This window comes from Acinonyx jubatus, chromosome B4, assembly GCF_027475565.1.
Source record: "Acinonyx jubatus isolate Ajub_Pintada_27869175 chromosome B4, VMU_Ajub_asm_v1.0, whole genome shotgun sequence".
Classification (NCBI taxonomy): domain Eukaryota; kingdom Metazoa; phylum Chordata; class Mammalia; order Carnivora; family Felidae; genus Acinonyx; species Acinonyx jubatus.
In genome coordinates this window covers 121,651,873-121,670,973 of record NC_069387.1, presented here as the reverse complement: position 1 = coordinate 121,670,973, position 19,101 = coordinate 121,651,873, and the positions used below count along the sequence as shown (strand labels likewise).

Sequence of the window (19,101 nt, the reverse complement as noted above, 5' to 3'; positions counted from 1 at the left end):
TACAAAGAAATGATTTTCCCTTTCTGTCTGCTACAGGACAGCTACTAAGTCTAGCCATCTTTCAGAAAGGAAAGGAGTTTAAGCTCCACCTCCTGCAAGGGGGAGCATCTATCTACCGGTTTTTTTGGAATTCTTCTGTAAGGAACATTATCTTTTCTCTATATAGGTGACTTTTTAAAATACTAGTTTTAAAAAAGACTTTTTGGTATGTATGAATTACTAAGAGAAAAAAACCCCCAAACACAGGATTTAAAAACAAAAAATCAACCAAGTATACATAGTTCTACATAATCATTATGAAGACAGGCAAGACATAGTATTTGGGATCTTTTTTATTTTTATACACATGACAAGATTTTACACCAAGAATAGTCAGTTAAATAGTACAAATTTACATTCATGAGGAATGTTAAAAAAAATTCAACTAAAAAACCCACTTCTTTCTGTGACCCACAATCCCAACATTTTACAGTGCAGGGGTGAAGGGGGCTGGGGGGAGCATCCAAAACAAGTCTCTCCCAAAAGAAATGACTTAAATTTCACATTCCCTCTCCACACAGGATCCAAATGGTGAGAGTATAATTTATAATTCATCTTTTTCAGCTGTAGATTTCTGTGAAAATAAAAAAAAAACTTAGAAGACATTAAAAACTAGCAAAAAAAAAAAACCAAAAAAACCCTTAGCTCACAGAAGGTTCGTGTATGAAGAAACAATTGAAATGGGCCCAGCGTATTTCCATTATTTCAGCTGTAGGCTAGAATGACATTTGTCAATCTGCGGGATCATTTCGAACCTAACAATAAGATAAATGACTCCTGAACAGAAATAATCAAAAATTTCCATCGGCCTCATGCTGCCATAGAGGAAGGCAGAAGCCAGCGGCAGAGAATACAGAAGCCATGTGGGCTAAGGGAAAATCTGTTTAACAATGTCTCAGGACTGGATGGCTAAAATAAAGGAACAAAAGGAGCGGGCAGCTGAAAGTATACACTTGAACAGAAAAAAAGGAGCTGCTCCAGCTTTTGAATTTCATCATTAGATGCCTATTTTGGAGATTTCCTGAAGTCTGACTTCTAGAAGCTATGCAGTCCTAATGACAGAACTGAAAATAAAAGTTTGCCTAGTTTTGCAAGAACTAAAATGCAAGTCCCATTCTTGACTTGCTATGTATACCTTTACTGTTTCCTGTTCTTCTTCATCTGCTCCTGCATCCATTTCTTCTTCTTCGTCCTGCTCTGTGTCTTCTGTGGTGTCCTCTGTTGTTTCTTCAGGTTCTTCTTCGGGTTCTTCTTCCACCTAAGGGCACCATTTATAAGCTCATTAATGGATCCAATACCTTGGATCTATTTCCACTTTGTTCATTCAAACGTACTAACATCGGAATTAACTTCACTCCTGTTTTATCCAGAACTGCACAGTAAATCCGCTAATTAGACTCAACAGTCAAGCTAGCAAAGGGAGACAGATAAAGAAAAAAAAAAAAAGATATAAAAGGGAATTTCTTATTAATTCTAGCACTGCGTGTGGCACTGGGGAGTCAAACATTTCAATAAATTATTTCAAACCTTTGCATCAGGGTCAATGTTTAAACTGAGGCGAAGCATTCTTTCTATTCGATCTCCATATGCTTTAGTGTCTGGTAACAGATAACCTGACCGTAGTGTTGCCGTTTCAAACAAAACCACAGCAAGATCTGAAACGGTCTTATCATCTTCATCTTCCTGAGATGAAAGAAGTGACATCTGATTAATATTAAAAGGTACAAAGTATCCCAACGAAAAGATGAAGGAGTATGGCTACAGTATTAATCACCTTCACTCGTCGAAGCATGTCTTTGATCAGGGGATGTCTGGGATTAATTTCAAATGTTTTCTTCTGGCTGGCATAGTAACTGGTAAGGGGTAAAAACGAACATTAACGTCAAACTTCAGGCTCCATACATTTCCCACATTCTATAAATTTTTAAAATTATACATAGCTCTTGGAAAATTTATATCGCTACATGACACCGTGTTCTGCCTTTTAGTACCTTCTCCACGATGCCTTCACCAATATGGTTCCAAGACACATTAGTTCTTTATCTGAGCAGAGTTCCCAATGCATTCTAAATATACCTTCATACCGTTAGTTTTCTGCTGTTAGCTGTGACTGGTCTCCCTCCTAGAGAGGAGGACAGGGAGGAACTGCATCTACCCCTCTCGGGGTAAACCCATTACAGATGCAGAATTTAGAAGATTAAGACTTGGTTTGTTATCCTGACTGGTCTGAATGGCAAAAAGAGAGCAGTGATATCTATTCACTGTGGACAGACACAGCAGGTGTTTGCTCACTGAATGGAAGGGAACTTCCTGTTCATAAATGACTGAAATAAATGGACATTTATTTAATGGCTACTATACTGTTACAACGGAATACAGACAGAAACCTATTTTCCACCTTAACTTTATAATCTGTAAAGTCTTCAGGGGGATAAGACACAGAAGCAAGACACCATTTTTGCACTTTACTGTGGAAACATATGTTAGGGAGTCTCACTAGATATGAAATATACTTCATATATACAGAGTTTTGAAATTGTGATCATGGAGACTACACTTGTGAGAAGAATCCTTAAGCTAGGCCTTGGGGAAAACATGAGCAGAGAGCAAACAGACATTCCAGATGGGAGACAGGAAAATAAAAGCAGGGAAGAAATCATTTTCAAGACCACCGCTGTGACATTACAATATAAATGTGACATATATATATTCCCTGAAAATAAAGGGCACCTGAAGGCCCAGTGTACGTCCAGCACTCAGCCCTTGAGTTCATAAACTTGTTCACCCATGGGTCTTTTACCCTTTATTTTGCAGGGCATACTATTTGGGGAAGGAGGGATGGCAGTTAAAAAGCATGTAACTCATTTGACAAATGACAAGGTCATTACCTCATCTCTTAGCTATTAATATCTAAAAATGAAGAAGTACACATACCAGGCCAAGGATATGCAAAAGCAATGGACAATATACGTAACAGATTACATTTCCATTTGTAAATAAAAATACCTTAAAATAAATCATGAGTTCAACACCTTTCCTTTATCAATCTAATGTCAGAGGAATCCCTCTGTAAACTTGTCTCCTCTTTTATCTAACAGATAGTGGTGGCCACTTAAAAACACATCAGTTCTTCGCTGGCATTATCTACAAAAGGAAGGCTGGCTAAGAACGAATACCTTGCAGGGACCTTCCCAAGGATGCTTACTTTGTAGAGATGTCCTTGCCCGTCTGGTAGGCTTGAGCTTTCATGATTCTCTCCATGTTGCCAGACCACCCATACTGGCTGGCCACAAGAGCACAAGGAGACTCTGTCAGACGTTGAGATACCACGGCCTTTTCAATCTTAAGATAAGAAATCAAAAGTTAGATACATGTAAATACCAATAGTTAAGGTCATTCAGTAACTGCATTTCAATTCCTTAAGGATTCATCACTTAAGATCAAATACAAGCATAAAAATACCTCTTATTCAGATTCTTAGGAAACTCTTGACATTTAATAATAGGATTTTTTTTTGGTCAAAAATAAACACCAACTTTTAAACACACAGAAGACTTAAATTCAACCAATAAAAATTTAAGTTACCACAAAGGCAGTATTAAACTACAGAAAACATTGTTACAAAAAAAAAAAATAACAGAACTGTACACGATAGCCATTATTATCTTTTTAATTCTTTGTAGTTTATAAACCTTTTTTTAAAGTAGGCTCTATTGGGGTGCCTGCGTGGCTCAGTCAGTTGAGCGTCCGACTTCGGCTGAGGTCATGATCTCACAGCTCGTGAGTTCGAGCCCCACGTCAGGCTCTGTGCTGACAGCCTGGAGCCTACTTCAGATTCTGTGCCTCCCTCTCTCTCTGCCCCAACCCACTCACATTCTGTCTCTGTCTCTCTCAAAAATATACGTACATACATGCATACATAAAGTAGGCTCTATACCCAATGTGGGACTCAAACTCAGGACACCGAGATCAAGAGCTGTAAGCTCTACAGACTGCTCTAACCAGGTGTCCCTGTAGTTTATAATTTTAAGCTCCTCCTCCCCAAAATTTAACCACTATATTAAATGTTGTTCTGTGCAACTTTTCCCGCTCTCCCAGCTTGAGCTTTCTCTCAAAATAAACGTTAAAAAAAATAAAATAAAATGCAGATGCTAAAATTTCACAGGTTTTAACTCCCAGAAGAATACCTTGTCCTTGAGAGCTTTATCTTTCATCCAAGTGAGCAGAGGCTCAAATTCTTTCTCAATTGCTTCACGACTCTCCTTAGTTTTCTCACTTTCATCAAATTTCACTCCTTCCTTGGCAACATTCTGGAACCTTTTCCCATCAAACTCCGGAAGAGCCTGAATGCAGTATTCGTCCACAGGTTCTGTGAGATAAATCACTTCATAGCCCTTTTTCAGAAGTCGCTCAACAAATGGAGAAGATTCAGCCTATAAAATTAAGAAAAAGATAAAGTTTCCAAGTCTATCCCTGGTATATACCCCAGTAGCTACATTTATCTAGAACTAACAACCCCATTTTACAGGTGGGGAAATAAGAGGTGCAGAGAGTATAAATGACTTTCCTGTCAGTGGCTGAGCAGGCCTTGTAATGACCCCAGGCCACCATCACAATTAAGTTCTTTTTTTCTCAGGAGTTGGCTACATACCAGGATGCCTGACAGCTGGAGTTCAACTTACCTCTTTCCTGCTGGACCCAGCCATGAAGTAGATTTTGTCTTGTTTCTCCTTCATTCTTTCCACATACTGATCTAGACTCGTAATGTCACTTGGATGATGAGAAGACTGGAACCTAAGGAGTTTTGCAAGACGTGTTCGATTTGAGTGGTCTTCAATCACACCGAGCTTGATGTTGGTACCGAATTCTTTCCAAAAAGTATCATTGTACTTCTCATCAGCAATCTTCTTGATCATGTCCAGAGTTTTACGGACAAGCTTCTTTCTAATCACCTAAATAAAATTAAAGAATAATTCATTAGTGAATGTGGTCTCAAACTTTTGAGAACCTTCCCTATGTGAGAGCATTGGGTAGCAGTGGTGAAAGAAAGACACGGCCTCGTCACTGCCATTTCTCAAGTGGCAGGGAACGGTAAGCAATCTAAGTGAGACTGAGCAGAAACGGGTTGTCAGTGGAAATAGTCCCAAGATTGTTTTAATGTTTATAAATGTTTAGAGAGCATGCAAGCAGGGGAGAGGGGTAGGGTGGGAGAATCTAGAGCAGTCTCTGTGCTCAGTGTGGAGCCTGACGCAGGGCTTGATCCCAGAACCCTGGAATGACCCCCTAATGTTTATATTCTGGGTAGTGGGTCTGTGTGGGTGTTTACTACACAATTCACTCAACTTTTCTGTATGTTTGAAACTTTTATAAAATATTGGGTGAAAAACAATCAGATTCTTAGGATTTAATAATTCTAGAGTAAAATTAAGCTCTTCAGCTAAAGAGCTAAGGACTGGTCTCAAAATCTGGGGACTCTGTTAATGCTGCCTGTCCTTCACAGCCCAATCAAAGAGGAAAGAAACCAGCCAGTCTCTTCCCAGAGACACTCACCTTAAGCAGTTTATGTTGCTGAAGAGTTTCCCGGGAAACATTCAAGGGGAGATCATCTGAGTCCACCTTCAGATGGCAAAAGAAAGTTCAGTGAGCAACAGAAACACTGGGAAAAAATCCAAACCAACAAACCAAAAAAATACTTCTGTTCCCTGCCTTTTTAAGTTTATTTATTTATTTAGAGAGGGTGGGAGGAAGTGGGGGAGAGAGGAAGAATCCCAAACAGGCTCTGCAAGGTCAGCATGGAGCCTGACTTGGGGCTCAAACTCACAAACTATGAGATCATGACCTGAGCCAAAGCCAAGAGTCAGACGCTTAGCTGACTGAGCCACCCAGGCGCCCTCCCGTGTTTAACGACCCCTTTCCTCATAGTCTTCAGATACTTACAACACCCTTGACAAAATTAAGGTACTTGGGCATCATGTCATGGAAGTCGTCTGTGATGAATACTCGGCGCACATAGAGCTAAGCAGAGACCAAGAAAAGGTCACTTTCTGGAAATTATACCTTCAAATTTTAAACTCAGTCTTTACAACTTAAAAACTCACCTTAATGTAATCACTCTTCTTCGATCCATATTCATCAAACAGACCACGAGGAGCAGATGTAGGCACGAATAAAATGGATTTGAAGGTAACTTCCCCTTCAGCAGTAAAGTGGATGTAGGCCATGGGGTCATCACTTTCCTATGGAAAGTTGGCATTTAGTCATTCAAAGGCACCGGAAAAAGGCATTGCAAAGGCTAAGTGATTATGTGGTAGACATTTAGTTTAGCATTTAACTAACAAGAGTCCCCTTACCAAACAAATGGGGGTGGAGAGAGGAATGTAGGGAAGAAACGGCTAGGACTGCTCTCCTATGAACTGGCTAGACATGGTGGTTTTGCTGATGACCGTCCAGAGTACCACTCAATCTCTTAAACTGGGGGAAAGATGCATGGGTCTAGGTTTCACATGTGTCAGAGAACAGGGTATGAAAGCCCTGATCCTATCTAAATGACAATATACAATGCTTCATGAGTGTACTGCTCAACCAGAAAGAAGTACTCGGGAACACATTTCTTCCACTGGGATATGGACTAGAGCAGTGGATGTAAAGAGGTATGTAAATAAATCCTAAAGACGAATTCCCTAGATCTGCATTATCCACTACAGTACCTACATGTGGGTACTAACACTTGAAATGTGGCTAATCCGAATTGAGATACGTGTTAAGTATGAAATCTACAACCAGACTTTGAAGATCCAGTACAAAACAAAACAAAGTAAAATGTGTTTAAGTTTTTAAATAATGATTACTATTTTGGGTATGTTAGGTTAAATCAAACTTATCATTAAAAATTAACTATGCCTGTTTCAACTTTAAAAAAAAAACATACTTCTAAGAAGTTAAGAATCACAGATGTGGCTCACATTAGGTTTTTTTTTTTTTTAAAGCTTATTTAAGAGAGATCACGTGTGTGCAAGTGGGGAAGAGGCATAGAGAGAGGTAGAGCAAGAGAATCCCAAGCACTTAGAGTGCAGAGCCAGATGTGGGGCTCAAACCCAGATATGGCGAAGTCAGACGTGCCACCCAGGCGCCCCAGTAGTTCACATTTTATTTCTAATACAGCTGTCCTTGACGAAAGTACGTTATGTTTGTATACACCAGGACTAACTATGGTTCAAGAGAATAAAAGTGGAGTTCTAGTAGAACCAAGGGGAGTTTTTAAGAGGTGAAACTTAAAAGATGGTTGGATGTTAACACGAGGAGAGCAGGGAAGGGATGGAATAAAGATTAAAGAACAAACATAACCGCAGAATATTAAGTTTTATCTAGCCATGCTAAGATTAAACTATTCTGTTTAGTACAAAATGCTGTATGGGGAAATATGAACTTCAAACAATCCTAATCCATGCTAGCTTTAGATTCTTCACTTAAAAGATGGGATCAGTAAAAGGAAATAGGCAAAGAAACAGATTTAGTAATTATTCCTAAGAATATGACCTCACAATAAAGGTCTGAGGTTGTAAACAGGCTCTTTAAAGGTGATGTTAAAAGCCAAATGAATAAACCAACAAACAGCAAAATTAGACCTACAGACACAGAGAGCAAATGGATGGTTGCCAGAGAGGAGGAGTGGGGGATGGGCAAAATGGGTGAAGGGGAGCGGGAGGCACAGGCTTCCAGGTCTGGAACGACTAAGTCACAGGAGTAAAAGGTACCGCAGAAGGAATAGTCAATGGTACTGTAACAGCACTGTATGGGGACAGACGCTGGCGACATTCGTGGTGAGCAGAGCATACTGTGGAGACACAAGGACTCGGTGTTGTACACCTGAAACTAATGTAACATTTTGTCTCAACTATAATCAGATAAAAAGTATTCATTCTTGGAAATAGAAGACCCAATGACGCTAAAAGCCATTCAATACAAGATATTATGTTCTATGGAAGTCATCTGCCTACACACGTAGGCAGTTGTTAATCCTTTTGGTAACACAGACCTGTTGGCAATGTGGTGAAGCCTAGAGACTCCTTCTTAAATTTTTAAGATGCATAATATAAAACAAACAAGATTAAACAGAAACCAACTGTGTTGAAAGAGTTATAACACCATTTAAAAATGCTTTGACTTAGTAATGTTCATCACGTTCTAAAGTAATATTTACCTTTGAAAATGATTTGTAGAAAGCTTTGTATTCATCATCTTCTACTTCTTTTGATGGTCTCTGCCAGATCGGTTTGATGTCATTCATAAGTTCCCAATCCCAGACAGTCTTTTCAACCTGAAGTTACAGGACATGATTAGCAGCCCCAGCACTCAGCAGCAGTTGTACAGTACAAGTGCTACCTAGAACTTCAGGACATTGCAAACGAATGTGGGAAACACCAAAGGACACTCCTAATCTACTACGGCTCCTGACAGTGGGATCAAAAATCTCTCAAAAAAAAAAAAAAAAGCCATTTTTCTCAACATTTAAGATTGATTTTTTTTTTAATTTTTTTTTTTTTAACGTTTATTTATTTTTGAGACAGGGAGAGACACAGCATGAACAGGGGAGGGTCAGAGAGAAGGAGACACAGAATCCGAAACAGGCTCCAGGCTCTGAGCCGTCAGCACAGAGCCCGACACGAGGCTAGAACCCACGGACCGCGAGATCATGACCTAAGCCGAAGTCGGCCGCTTAACCGACTGAGCCACCCAGGAGCCCCAAGATTGATCTTTAACACAAAGAAGGCAATTGGTTATCATTACTATTGATAAAAAGCAAATTACAGTTTTTCCTCATTTTTAACTAAAATGTCATTTCTTTTTAAACTATTCATAAAAACGATCGGTGTTTGCTACTTAAAACTTTCTAGAGGCAGAAAACACAAACACTAACAAATAAACTTAGTCCTTGTTCTTAAAAGTTGGGTCTATGGACTTACCATTTGGAGAAAAAAAGCCCTTTAAGAATTAATGAAAACTGAACCCAGATCAGTCTGTGCATACTTAGATTTTTGTATTTTCTTGAACATACCTTAAACAGCATTTTAGTGTGGAGATTAACCAGACTTACTTTTTTGGTTTTTGGTTTTTTTTCCTCTTCTTCTTCTTCCACTGCAGCTTCATCATCAGAATCTTCCTTTTCTTCTTTCGCTGCTTCTTCTTCTTCCATGGGTTCCTCAACAGTTTCAGTCTAGTGAAGTAGAATTATGGTGAAATTCATTTATTTAATAATCCTGATTTCATCGAGGATATGAAACAAAATTACAGCTCCAACAAACAGGTCTTCCAGAAGAAAACCCTGAGTATCCCCATACCGAAAGAGCAAACGTGGCTCTTAAGGGTTAAAGATTTAAATATGTGCCAACGCAGCACATATGAATTTGTATCAATGTAGATTTACCTTGCTGCTCCACACATAAATAGGGAAGTTTATAAACTGTGAATATTTCTTGACGAGATTTTTAATTGTATCTAATTCAAGGTAATCAGATGCTTCTTCTTTTAAAACAAGGCTGTAAAGAAAATAAGACAGGTTTAGAAAGACATCCTTGGTTTAAAAGATTTGATTATAAATTAATCTAAATACCTTCCTGACAATGCTAACAGTTTGGCATAATCCAAGATGGCCCGTTTTTCACGTTAAAAACTCTCATCACCAATGATGGTTTATGAGTCATATATGGCTCCATATACCAGATATGAGTACAACACAGGGAAGAATCTTCCTTGCATTCCTTGTGTGAAAAATATCCTTAGTCCCAAATAAAAAGTGCCAATGTCCCAACCTTCTCAACATGTTAGTTTTTTTGTTTTTCATTTGAAGAACCAACACGTTAAGCTAGCTCAAGGTGAGAAGGCACTGAAACATTCTGGAGAAAAAAATGGAATTACAAGCACTCTGATAGTTGCTCTCAAAACCAAATGATCATTATAGATAAGCAAATGCAGGGGTGCCTGGCTGGCTCAGCCAGAAGAGCAGGAGACGCTTGACATCAGGGTTGTGAGTTCGAGCACTGGGTGTAGACATTACCCAAAAATAAAATCTTAAAAAAAAAAAGAAGCCTCTCCTATAGACAGTGAACCCTTAATAAAAACATGTTCCTTAAAAAAGCTAGAAAACTAATCCAAAATAGTGTTCATATCTCCACTGACCAAAACAGTCAACCAGCCACATTTTATTTAAACAAAACTTAAGGTTAGTTCTTTAGTTGCACGGTCATACTGGACAGTGCAGGGGTGGAGTATTTCCAGAGTTCTACTGAACAGCACTGGCTTCGATAACTCTAACACTGAAAGCTGCAGTTGTTTCCTCTTCTTCCTCACTTACTGTCCTTTCTGCAGGAACCTTCCTCCACTCACCAAACACCTCAGAACATACCTTCAGACCCAGTGGGGAGCCCATGTACGGGAGTGTCCCTAATAAATATGGGCAATGTTGTATCATGGGTCTCTTCTTGCTTCAAAAAGCTTACAATGTAGTAGGATCACCAACAGGTAGACAGTTCATGATGACAAAGCCTAGAGAGTGGCCAAGTCTCTGGTTTCAGAGCAATATCTGGGTGATGAGGGGCTGAAGGAGAGTGCAGTTGTGGATCCAAGTTGAAGCTGATGGTTACATCTCAGTTAGACGTATTTAAAAGGCAATTAGATATATGAGTGCAGAGCCCAGTAGGGACATATAGACCAAGGGTTTGCCAACTATGGCTGGCACCTGTAAGAAATTTTACTGGGACACACCCTTATCATATATTGTCTATGGTCGCTTTCCAGCAAGAACATCAGAGTTGTGTGACATGTGACAGATCCTACCATCCAAATGCTTAAAAACATTTACAAGCTGGTCCTTTAGGAAAAAGTCAGCTGACCTCTGATCCAGACTAAGAATATAGATTTGAGGACCCTGAGCGAGAACTGGAAGCCGAATCCATGATGGTAGGAAGGCTGCATAAGGAACACAAAGGTAAGGAGAAAGGGCTGAAGAGTTACCTTTGAGAGATACTGTCAACATTTAAGCAACAGGGAAAGGAAACGAAAAGATACCCAGGGTCATGGAAACTATGCGATTGTCTTAAGGGGTATGCAGTAGACACCAAAACACAAGAGGAAAACTAAGAACAAAAGGACTCTATTGCTGGGACCAATGTGAATTAAAACTCCCCTGAATCCAATGGATTTAGCAACAAGATTAGAGGACTTATTTCAATGGAAACGTGGTGGATACAGTCATGATATGCCTGACAGTAGACGGGGGTGTGGCACTACCTGCCTCTCTTCCTTCCCCACGGAGACTTGAACATGTTTAGGTTTTGATGGTAAAGAGGGAGCATGTGGGAAAGGCTGCCTTTAAACAATGGGGCTGGAATTAATTCATGCTTAGCCTCTGAGGAGGGAGGAGGAGAGAAGCAGCAGATTGGACGTAGTGACCAGCTTTAGGGAACAATGCAGAATACCTCCCTTGCAGTAGCAAGGACAGAAGCACATGTACTAGTTAGTACTTACTGGATGCTCCTTTCATGATCTCATTCAATCCTCACAAAATTTCTCATAAGGGTATGTGGGGGCCTAATTTAGGGCTAGGAATAGAAAGAGTGGGTAGCAACTGAATTGTTTGAGGGCTTCTATTTCATTGGTCAAATAGAAGATGAAGTCATACATATAAGGTGGAACCTTGACCTCATCACTTTGTCTTCTCTTTAGTTTGTCCAGTCTAGACTTTCAGTTCCTTAAATGGGCCTCTTGCCTTTGGAACTTCCAACATATACTGTGCTTGCTTCCTAGAATATCTGAATCTAACTTACCCTTATTTCAGCAAGCTCCCCCCAACTTTAAAAAAAGACGATTACCTTTTAATGTTTATTTCGAGAGCGAGAGAATCCGAAGCAGGCTCCACACTGTCAGCACAGTCAGTTAGATTGTGAGATAACGATCTCGGTCAAACCCAAAAGTTGGACACTTAACCGACTGAGCCCTTCAGGTGCCCCTCAAGATTTTATTCTTGTTTTTTAAATAAAGTTTATTTATTTATTTTGAGAGAGGGAAAGAGAGAGAGAACACAAGCAGGGGAGGGGTAGAGAGAAAGAATTTCTGACTGTCAGCGCAGAGCCTGATATGGGGCTCGAACTCACGAACTGTGAGATCATGAGCTGTGCCAAAATCAAAAGTCAGACGCTTGACCAACTGAGCGACCCAAGGGCCCCGAGACTTTAAGTCATCTCTACATTCAATGTGGGGCTCGAACTTACAATCCCGAGGTCACGAGTTGCACGTTCTACTGACTGAGTCAGTCAGGCGCCCCCAGAAGGTCCTCCTGATAAAGGAAGTGTGCTCTAGCTTCCTTTCTGGCATTTGTGAAATTATTTCACATTCTTCTTCTTTACTCGAGCCTCATGGAAGCATGGATTGCACTGGTCTTACTCTCCACTGAGTTCTAAACCCTAGCAGGTAATAGGCACTCAAATGGTTATCTGCAGAATAAATGCTGGGTAAAGGACTTGAAGAAAAATGGCAGTTTCACGCAGAGAAAGCACTCGTCAAGTTTCACTCACTGATCAGCCATCCATGTTACCTGCAGGAGACTGTCCTCATTACCCTTACTTATTCACCCCTATAAATATCTGCAAGTGTTAGGCTCTGGGAATGGAACGTTCAACCAAATGTGTGCTTTTGTGGAACTTCCATCTAGATAATCTCACCCGTGGCTCAGCACTCTACGACATTAGCGCCTCTTGGGACATTGTTTTTCTATCTCTTTGTAGTTAAGACAGGATATTTACCTCTGTTCCTCTAACACCTAACAGAGGGCATTGGGGCATGACTATTAGCGACGTGTCCTAAGGAGAGCCGGAGCTAGGACTAACAAAGGCAGAGTAAGGTAAATTGGGAGCAATAGATCAGTAGACGTATTAAAATGCCCTCATGTAATTAATCTCAATTAAATGAGCACTTATGAAAACGAAGACAGAACTATTCGCTTCCTCAGTGAAGAACACTGGTCAGAATGATAGATACATGCTTTTCTACATTCTGAATACTTAAAAATTCTTATGTTGAAAAACTTAAAACTGAATTATGAAAAAAAAGTGGAGACTGTAGGCACATTTTCACCTGGCAGGAAGAAAAAAGTCAAATGACCTCGAGATACGATTTCTCTGATGTGGCCCAAAGCTGGCAGCTTCATACGGACATCCCAGGAGTATTAAGCAAGTAGAAGTACCCTGTTGTATTTGTTGGGGGGCAGGGGAGAGGCAGGAAACCGTTCTTCACAGGCTATAAACACCAAGAGATGCTGGGCAGAAGGTCTGCCTCATCTATACAGACAACAGTTAAGGGCTTAAACCAAACTCCGATTTGGGTTCAATAATTTACAACCATCCTCAAACGAGACATTCTCTTCAGAAGAACTTTCATTCACTCTCTTCAAGCTCTGTATTTGCACCTGGTCTCTCCAACCTGTCCCCAACACCAGTTACTCCCATAGTTGAGAACTTTCAGTGGTCACCCAGAGAGTCTCCTCTCATCCAGTCCTGCCACCCTCCATATCTTCAGAAAACCTTAAAAAGCTGATCAGAAATTCTATGATTAACCACTACCAACTGCGAGAAATTTCTTTAATCCCTTGAACAGCTGTGCCTCTATGCCTTTACATCCACTGACGCTTCTTTCCCAAGACTTGCTTCCCTGGAAATCCTCAATCAACCCATTGCTGTGAGACGTCCAATCTGCCTTCTCCCCTAGAAGAATTAACCCTTTGGACTTTTTGCCCTCTGTGTACAGCAGCTATCTAACTCTTTGTGTCTGGGCCTCAGGTGGGCCTCCAAAGATTTCCTCCAGTGATGAGAACAGGTCAATTTCCTCATGGTACAGGCAAGGAATGAAGGCCCAGAATAAGCTGTTTGCTCAGAGTCAAGATCCTCACCAGGACTGTTAATTCTCATTAGGAATTAGTAACACTCACGTAATTGTTGTTCCCCGTCCCAGGGTGTCTCCTCTTGGGTCAGCAATCACAGAAAATTCATTGGAGTCAGATTCCCAGATGTGCTGGGTATCGTTGTTGTGTTTCGACGTGACAATAACCTTGTCAGCCACGAGGAAGGCAGAATAGAAGCCAACACCAAACTGGCCGATCAACTCAGAAGTCGACTGGCCATCTTCTTGTGCCTCAGTCATTTTGTTTAAGAACTCGCTGGTTCCAGATTTGGCTATGGTGCCAAGGTTTTTAACCAACTCTTCCCGGGTCATCCCTACACCGGTGTCTGTCACATGCAGCAGGTTCTTCTCCTTGTCACACTGAAAGGCAAGAACGGGATAGTTAGATATGCTTAATACTCACTGTACGACAAGTAAACGGTAAGCTATACATTCAGAAACTACCCGCTTTTGGCCACATCAATTCCCATACAGAAAACTAAACTGGGTTATTTTTCCTTATACTATTTTATGGCCTACTGTCTCTTACACATGAGCATCTTGATAGAGAAAATCTTAAGTTCCAGTGTATTTGAGAAAGCAGCAATATAAAGAAGGCAGAGACTAGTCTAAACGTCAAAGGGCAGAGACAGACCTAAATAAAACAAGTTATTTCTGAAGAAAAACTTTCAAGAAAAATAAAATTCTATATTTTGCCTATTTCTTTCATAGAAAATAAAAGGATTCAAAACTTCTCTATTTGCAATTTGTGGTGATAAATGTCCTTCACTAAATATTCCCAGCTCTCTGCCTTCTGGAAACATAGTAGGAATATACTTCATTCTTGGTTATTAAGGCCATGTGACTGGTTCTGGCCAATGAGCTGCCAAGTGGGAGGGAGTCAGGAATGCAGCTTTCAGGCTAGAGCCTTTAAAGGATGGGAGACCCTCCAAGTGCTCTCTCTGCACCATGGCAACCAGCTACACTCCAGATGGTGGCTACTCAATTGGCCTGTGTCCGGGAATGAGAATAATACAAAGCAAAGGCCACAGTGGCCTTGATGGAGGATTTAAGCCAGGGGTTAGCAAACTTCTTCGGAAAAAGGGCCAGAGAGGAAGTATTTTAGGCTTGTGAGCCATATGGTCTCTGTCACAACCACTCAAACCTAATGTGTAGTGCAAAGGCAGTCATAGATAACACACAAATAGGCATGGCTGTGTTTCGATAAAACTTTATTTATAAAAAGAAACAGCAGGTTGGATTTGGCCCACAGCCATATTTTGTTAAACTCCAATTTAAGCCCCTAGGCTTGGTGATTATTTACCACTGCAGCATAACCTGGCCTATCCTGATTGATAGAGATTGCCTATCGCTAAGGATTCTTTAAGGATTCTTTTTGCTTTAAATCTGTTTTAAGCTTACCTTAATTTTGACAGTTAGTTCCTCATTTCCAGCAAGAGCATTTTCATCAGTCAGTGATATTAACCTTATCTTATCTAAAGCGTCAGAAGCATTTGAAATCAGTTCTCTCAAGAAAATCTAAATGGAAGCCAGGAGTTAACACACACTTAGATTAGCCTCAAGATACACAAAACATCAGATTTAATGTCAAATCCATTTTATTTCTCCTCTGTACTCTAAAAAGCACTCTATGAAATAAGACTCCTTATGGTACACAAGTGGCTTTACTCTCTTGGTAAAAGGAGGTACACAGCTCTTTACACAAAGAACTGTAGCAACCATAAAGGATACCTAAACAGGTAAGAGCAGTAACACCTTTCTGTATGCAACACACAGGGCTGTCTGTGTGACTGCCCTCAGGACTATTTGGCAGGCTATGACCATATTTGGAGGGGAAAGGAAAAAGGTAAAAATGTCTAACAACCCCCCCCCCCCGCCCCCACCATAGGGAGCATTTTTATATATACATACTGGGTATTTAAACTTTGCTAATAACTACTCACCTGAAATTCCTATGTAAGTACATTTATTATGAGGGTAAATGAGTATGCTTTTGTACAGAGACAAAATAATATTACCCACATGTTGCTTACCTCTTTATTTTTATACAATGAATTAATAATAAGTTTCATCATTCGATTAACTTCAGCTTGGAAGGCAAATTTTTCTGATTTCTCTCTAAGTTCTCTTATTTGGGATGCATTTAATCCATCCAACTGAATAGCTTCTTCCTCTCTAAGGAAATAAATTTGACAAACAAATAACTGCATTGCTTATTTAGTTCTCTCCAAAACATAGATCTATGAGAGCCCAGTGGTCTTGTAAGTTTGCCCTAAGGGTTAAAGGCGTAAAATGGAAACCTTTATAAAATATTACTAACCCGCTATTTCTATCTTTTTGCCACAATAAAATTTTACCACCTTAACAACTGAGCTAGAATACTTGGCTCTTAAAATTGTCAGGAAAATAAACCCAACTTTACTAAAAATAAAAAGCAAAACCATTTATATGTTCCCTCACATGTGGGACCGCCTCTTTGCCTGGGAAGCTTTGGCCTCTAATGGCCTACAAAATTGCCAATTAAGTCCTAAGGGGCCAACTTTGAAAACACTGCTCATTTGAGAGCAATCTTTTTTAAAGTTACTACATTCAGGGGTTCCTGGCTCGCTCAGTAGGTAGAGCATGCGACTTGTGATATGTGGGTCCACACTGGGGGCAAAAGGTTAGTTAAAAATTACTAAGTTTATACACTTACCGAATATAAAGCCAACTGGTCTGGGAAAAGTCACAGAGCTAGTGTCCCACAATCTAGTTACCAGAACAGTTTTCAAAAGAAATTCATCCCCTTTTGACCCGTCATTCCTAGGGGCAAGTTAGGACCTACTCAGGGATGAACATGCTCACTGCGCTGACCTTTTAGGTATTTAAATTTGGGGTGTTACAGGTCATCTGGACCTTTGAAGAAAAGACAACAAAAGAAGCGACTATATTCCAGTATTCACAAGGGCCCAACCATACAGTTTCAAAAGAACACAAACCTCTGTACAACTTCATCATCTGTCCTTGAGCCTTCTCTACTTTTGCCCAGATCCTCTTCCACTGTACCATCCACGTCCACTTCATCATCAGCCTGGACTGACCCTGAAGGAAGATTTAACACCAGAAAACTCGTAACCATTTTGCTTCGGGTACTTCTCAGAAGGGAGTATGACCAGACAGGGCAAGGGTAAGGTTGCAAAATTCAGGGGTAAGTATGGGAGGTGGGCACGGGAGAACGGATCCACTAGTTTTCAACACCCAATGTAAACCCCACTTGGCATACTTTTTACATTTAAATTTAAGTTCAGACACGGGGCCCTCCAGTAGATTCTGAAATGCGGAGGCTGGGGCGGGCATCACGTCTCTACAGCAGCCCTGGGAAGCTTTATAAATAAAGTTTAGCAGATTTGATACCAGGTCCCTTCTACGTTCACACGTGTTGCGCAGGCCAAGGCATGGCCTCCCAAGTGACCACGCCAAAACTTAGGCCTTCAGTATCACGGATCAGAATACAAATAGAATTGGCGCAACCTCTGGCGAGAGGAACTGAAATCCGGCCCAACTGAGCGGGGGGGAGAGAGGTGATGAGATTCTGACATGGTAAGAAGCTCGCAAAAGTGAAGCAAACACGCTGACACCGCCTTTCTTCTGACTCAGAGCCCCACGCTCCCCAGACCAGCCCCTAAGAAAGGAAACGCGGGGTCAAAGACTCGGAAGACTGGGTGGCGGGGCGCGGTGGGGGGGGGGGGGGTCCTCAAGCTCAGATGGCCGAAGGCTCCTGCGTCTGACAAAAGTCCTCCGGAATGGGCACCCGCAATGCTCCCGGGGGACCAAGAGCCCGAGAGGCGCCCCACCCCAAGTTGGCTGAGACCTCTAGACGCGATTAGGAGATCTGCAAGGGATTTAAATGTTCTCGGTTCTCGTTCTTCTTTCCACAGGAAGAGGAGAGTGCGCGAACTCCCTCGAGCCGAGCCTCTTTCGAGGAAAGGCGATGGATCCCTCTAGGCCCAACGGAGGCCCCGCTATCCCCCTCCCGGGCTCAACGCCCCCAGAACCTTCGAGAAGAGGCCGCGCTGGAAGGGGGGCGTCCGGGGGTGCCCGCTCCTCCGAGATAACTCACCGAAGGTCAGTAGGACGCAGCAGAGGCCCAGCACCCACAGGGCCCTCATGGCGCGCGGCCGGTGAGAGTCTCAAGTCCCTTTTGATCGCAGGAGCCGCCTCCACCTCCCACCACGGGGCTCAAATGCTCACACCGCAAGCCGCGCGGTCCGCCCACTACCCCCCAAACAGGTCGGGCCGCTTTTCACCCCAGGCTCTCGCGGGCGGGGGACGGGAAACACGAACCCACCAATGGTGCCGCACCACGCACCCTCTGTACCCAATGGGGACTCGTGGGGGGGACCGCAGTGAACCAATCGGAGCTGTCCAGGTGCGGTGCCCGATGCCCGAAGCGTGGCTCCCTCCGATTGGTCAACCTTAGCATCTCTTTTCCAATCAAATGGCTCCGCGGGCCCCTCTCACACAGGACCGCCCCTTTGCCTGGGAAGCTTTGGCCTCCAAGTGAAACGACCCAATGAACGTCAGCACTGAACACATCCTCCTTTTTGGAGAGGTCGCAGAGGAACCACTTCCGGATCCTCGAGCGCGTTTATTCCGTGACCAGGGGAAACGGTAGTCATGGCAACGGTTCTTCACTCTTTCCGGGTCTACCGTGGGGTCACGGTGGGAATGATTCCAGCGCGACTTTTCGCCGTCAGCTTTCTCTTTGGCAGTGCTTCTGGGGAAAGAGAAACACGTGAGAGGTTGAAAATCACCCGAGCACTTTTTAGATGGGAGTGGTGAGAAACTACAATTACCGGCATGCAACGCATAGGGGTGGGGGAGGTACACTGTATTGAATGCTGGGAATCGTAGTCTTTGGACTTCGGGCCAGCTGCGTAGCTTGGCTCTTCCGCATTTCCCAACGTGTCTTTGCGGGAATTCGGTGCTGCGTGGTTTAGAATTTACGTCTCGTTCTGTTTGTAGTCGATGTCCGTACTTATTTCCAGGACTCTCCGCTGTATCACAGCCTGTAGAAACAGGCCCCGAGAGCCCCGACACCCTGGCCAAAGCCGCCCGGTGTTCGGGGGTCGG

General features: G+C 42.0%; 1 protein-coding gene across 1 annotated transcript; it reads right to left on the bottom strand.

Annotated features, from left to right (window-relative positions):
- Window positions 1-314: 314 nt before the first annotated feature.
- HSP90B1 (heat shock protein 90 beta family member 1) lies at window positions 315-18,276 on the bottom strand. Its single transcript, XM_027070971.2, has 18 exons — window positions 18,089-18,276; window positions 16,968-17,070; window positions 16,023-16,164; window positions 15,391-15,507; window positions 14,018-14,349; window positions 9,464-9,575; window positions 9,134-9,253; window positions 8,240-8,356; window positions 6,138-6,275; window positions 5,977-6,054; window positions 5,590-5,655; window positions 4,722-4,991; window positions 4,227-4,472; window positions 3,245-3,381; window positions 1,814-1,892; window positions 1,567-1,722; window positions 1,175-1,297; window positions 315-613 (listed from the first exon to the last, which is right to left on the bottom strand). Exons 1-18 carry the CDS (start codon window positions 18,135-18,137, stop codon window positions 584-586), a joined length of 2,415 nt encoding a protein of 804 aa, XP_026926772.1. The 5' UTR covers window positions 18,138-18,276; the 3' UTR covers window positions 315-583.
- Between the last annotated feature and the right edge of the window lie 825 nt (window positions 18,277-19,101).

What these genes read in the sequence shown, in the direction of transcription:
- HSP90B1 (XM_027070971.2), bottom strand. Translation starts at nt 18,137, where the DNA reads ATGAGGGCCCTGTGGGTGCTGGGCCTCTGCTGCGTCCTACTGACCTTC. An exon ending in TTAATTTTGTCAAGGGTGTT is followed by an intron (nt 5,656 to 5,976) that starts GTAAGTATCTGA and finishes TGCCATCTGAAG; the next exon opens with GTGGACTCAGATGATCTCCC. An exon ending in ATAAAGCTCTCAAGGACAAG is followed by an intron (nt 3,382 to 4,226) that starts GTATTCTTCTGG and finishes TCTTATCTTAAG; the next exon opens with ATTGAAAAGGCCGTGGTATC.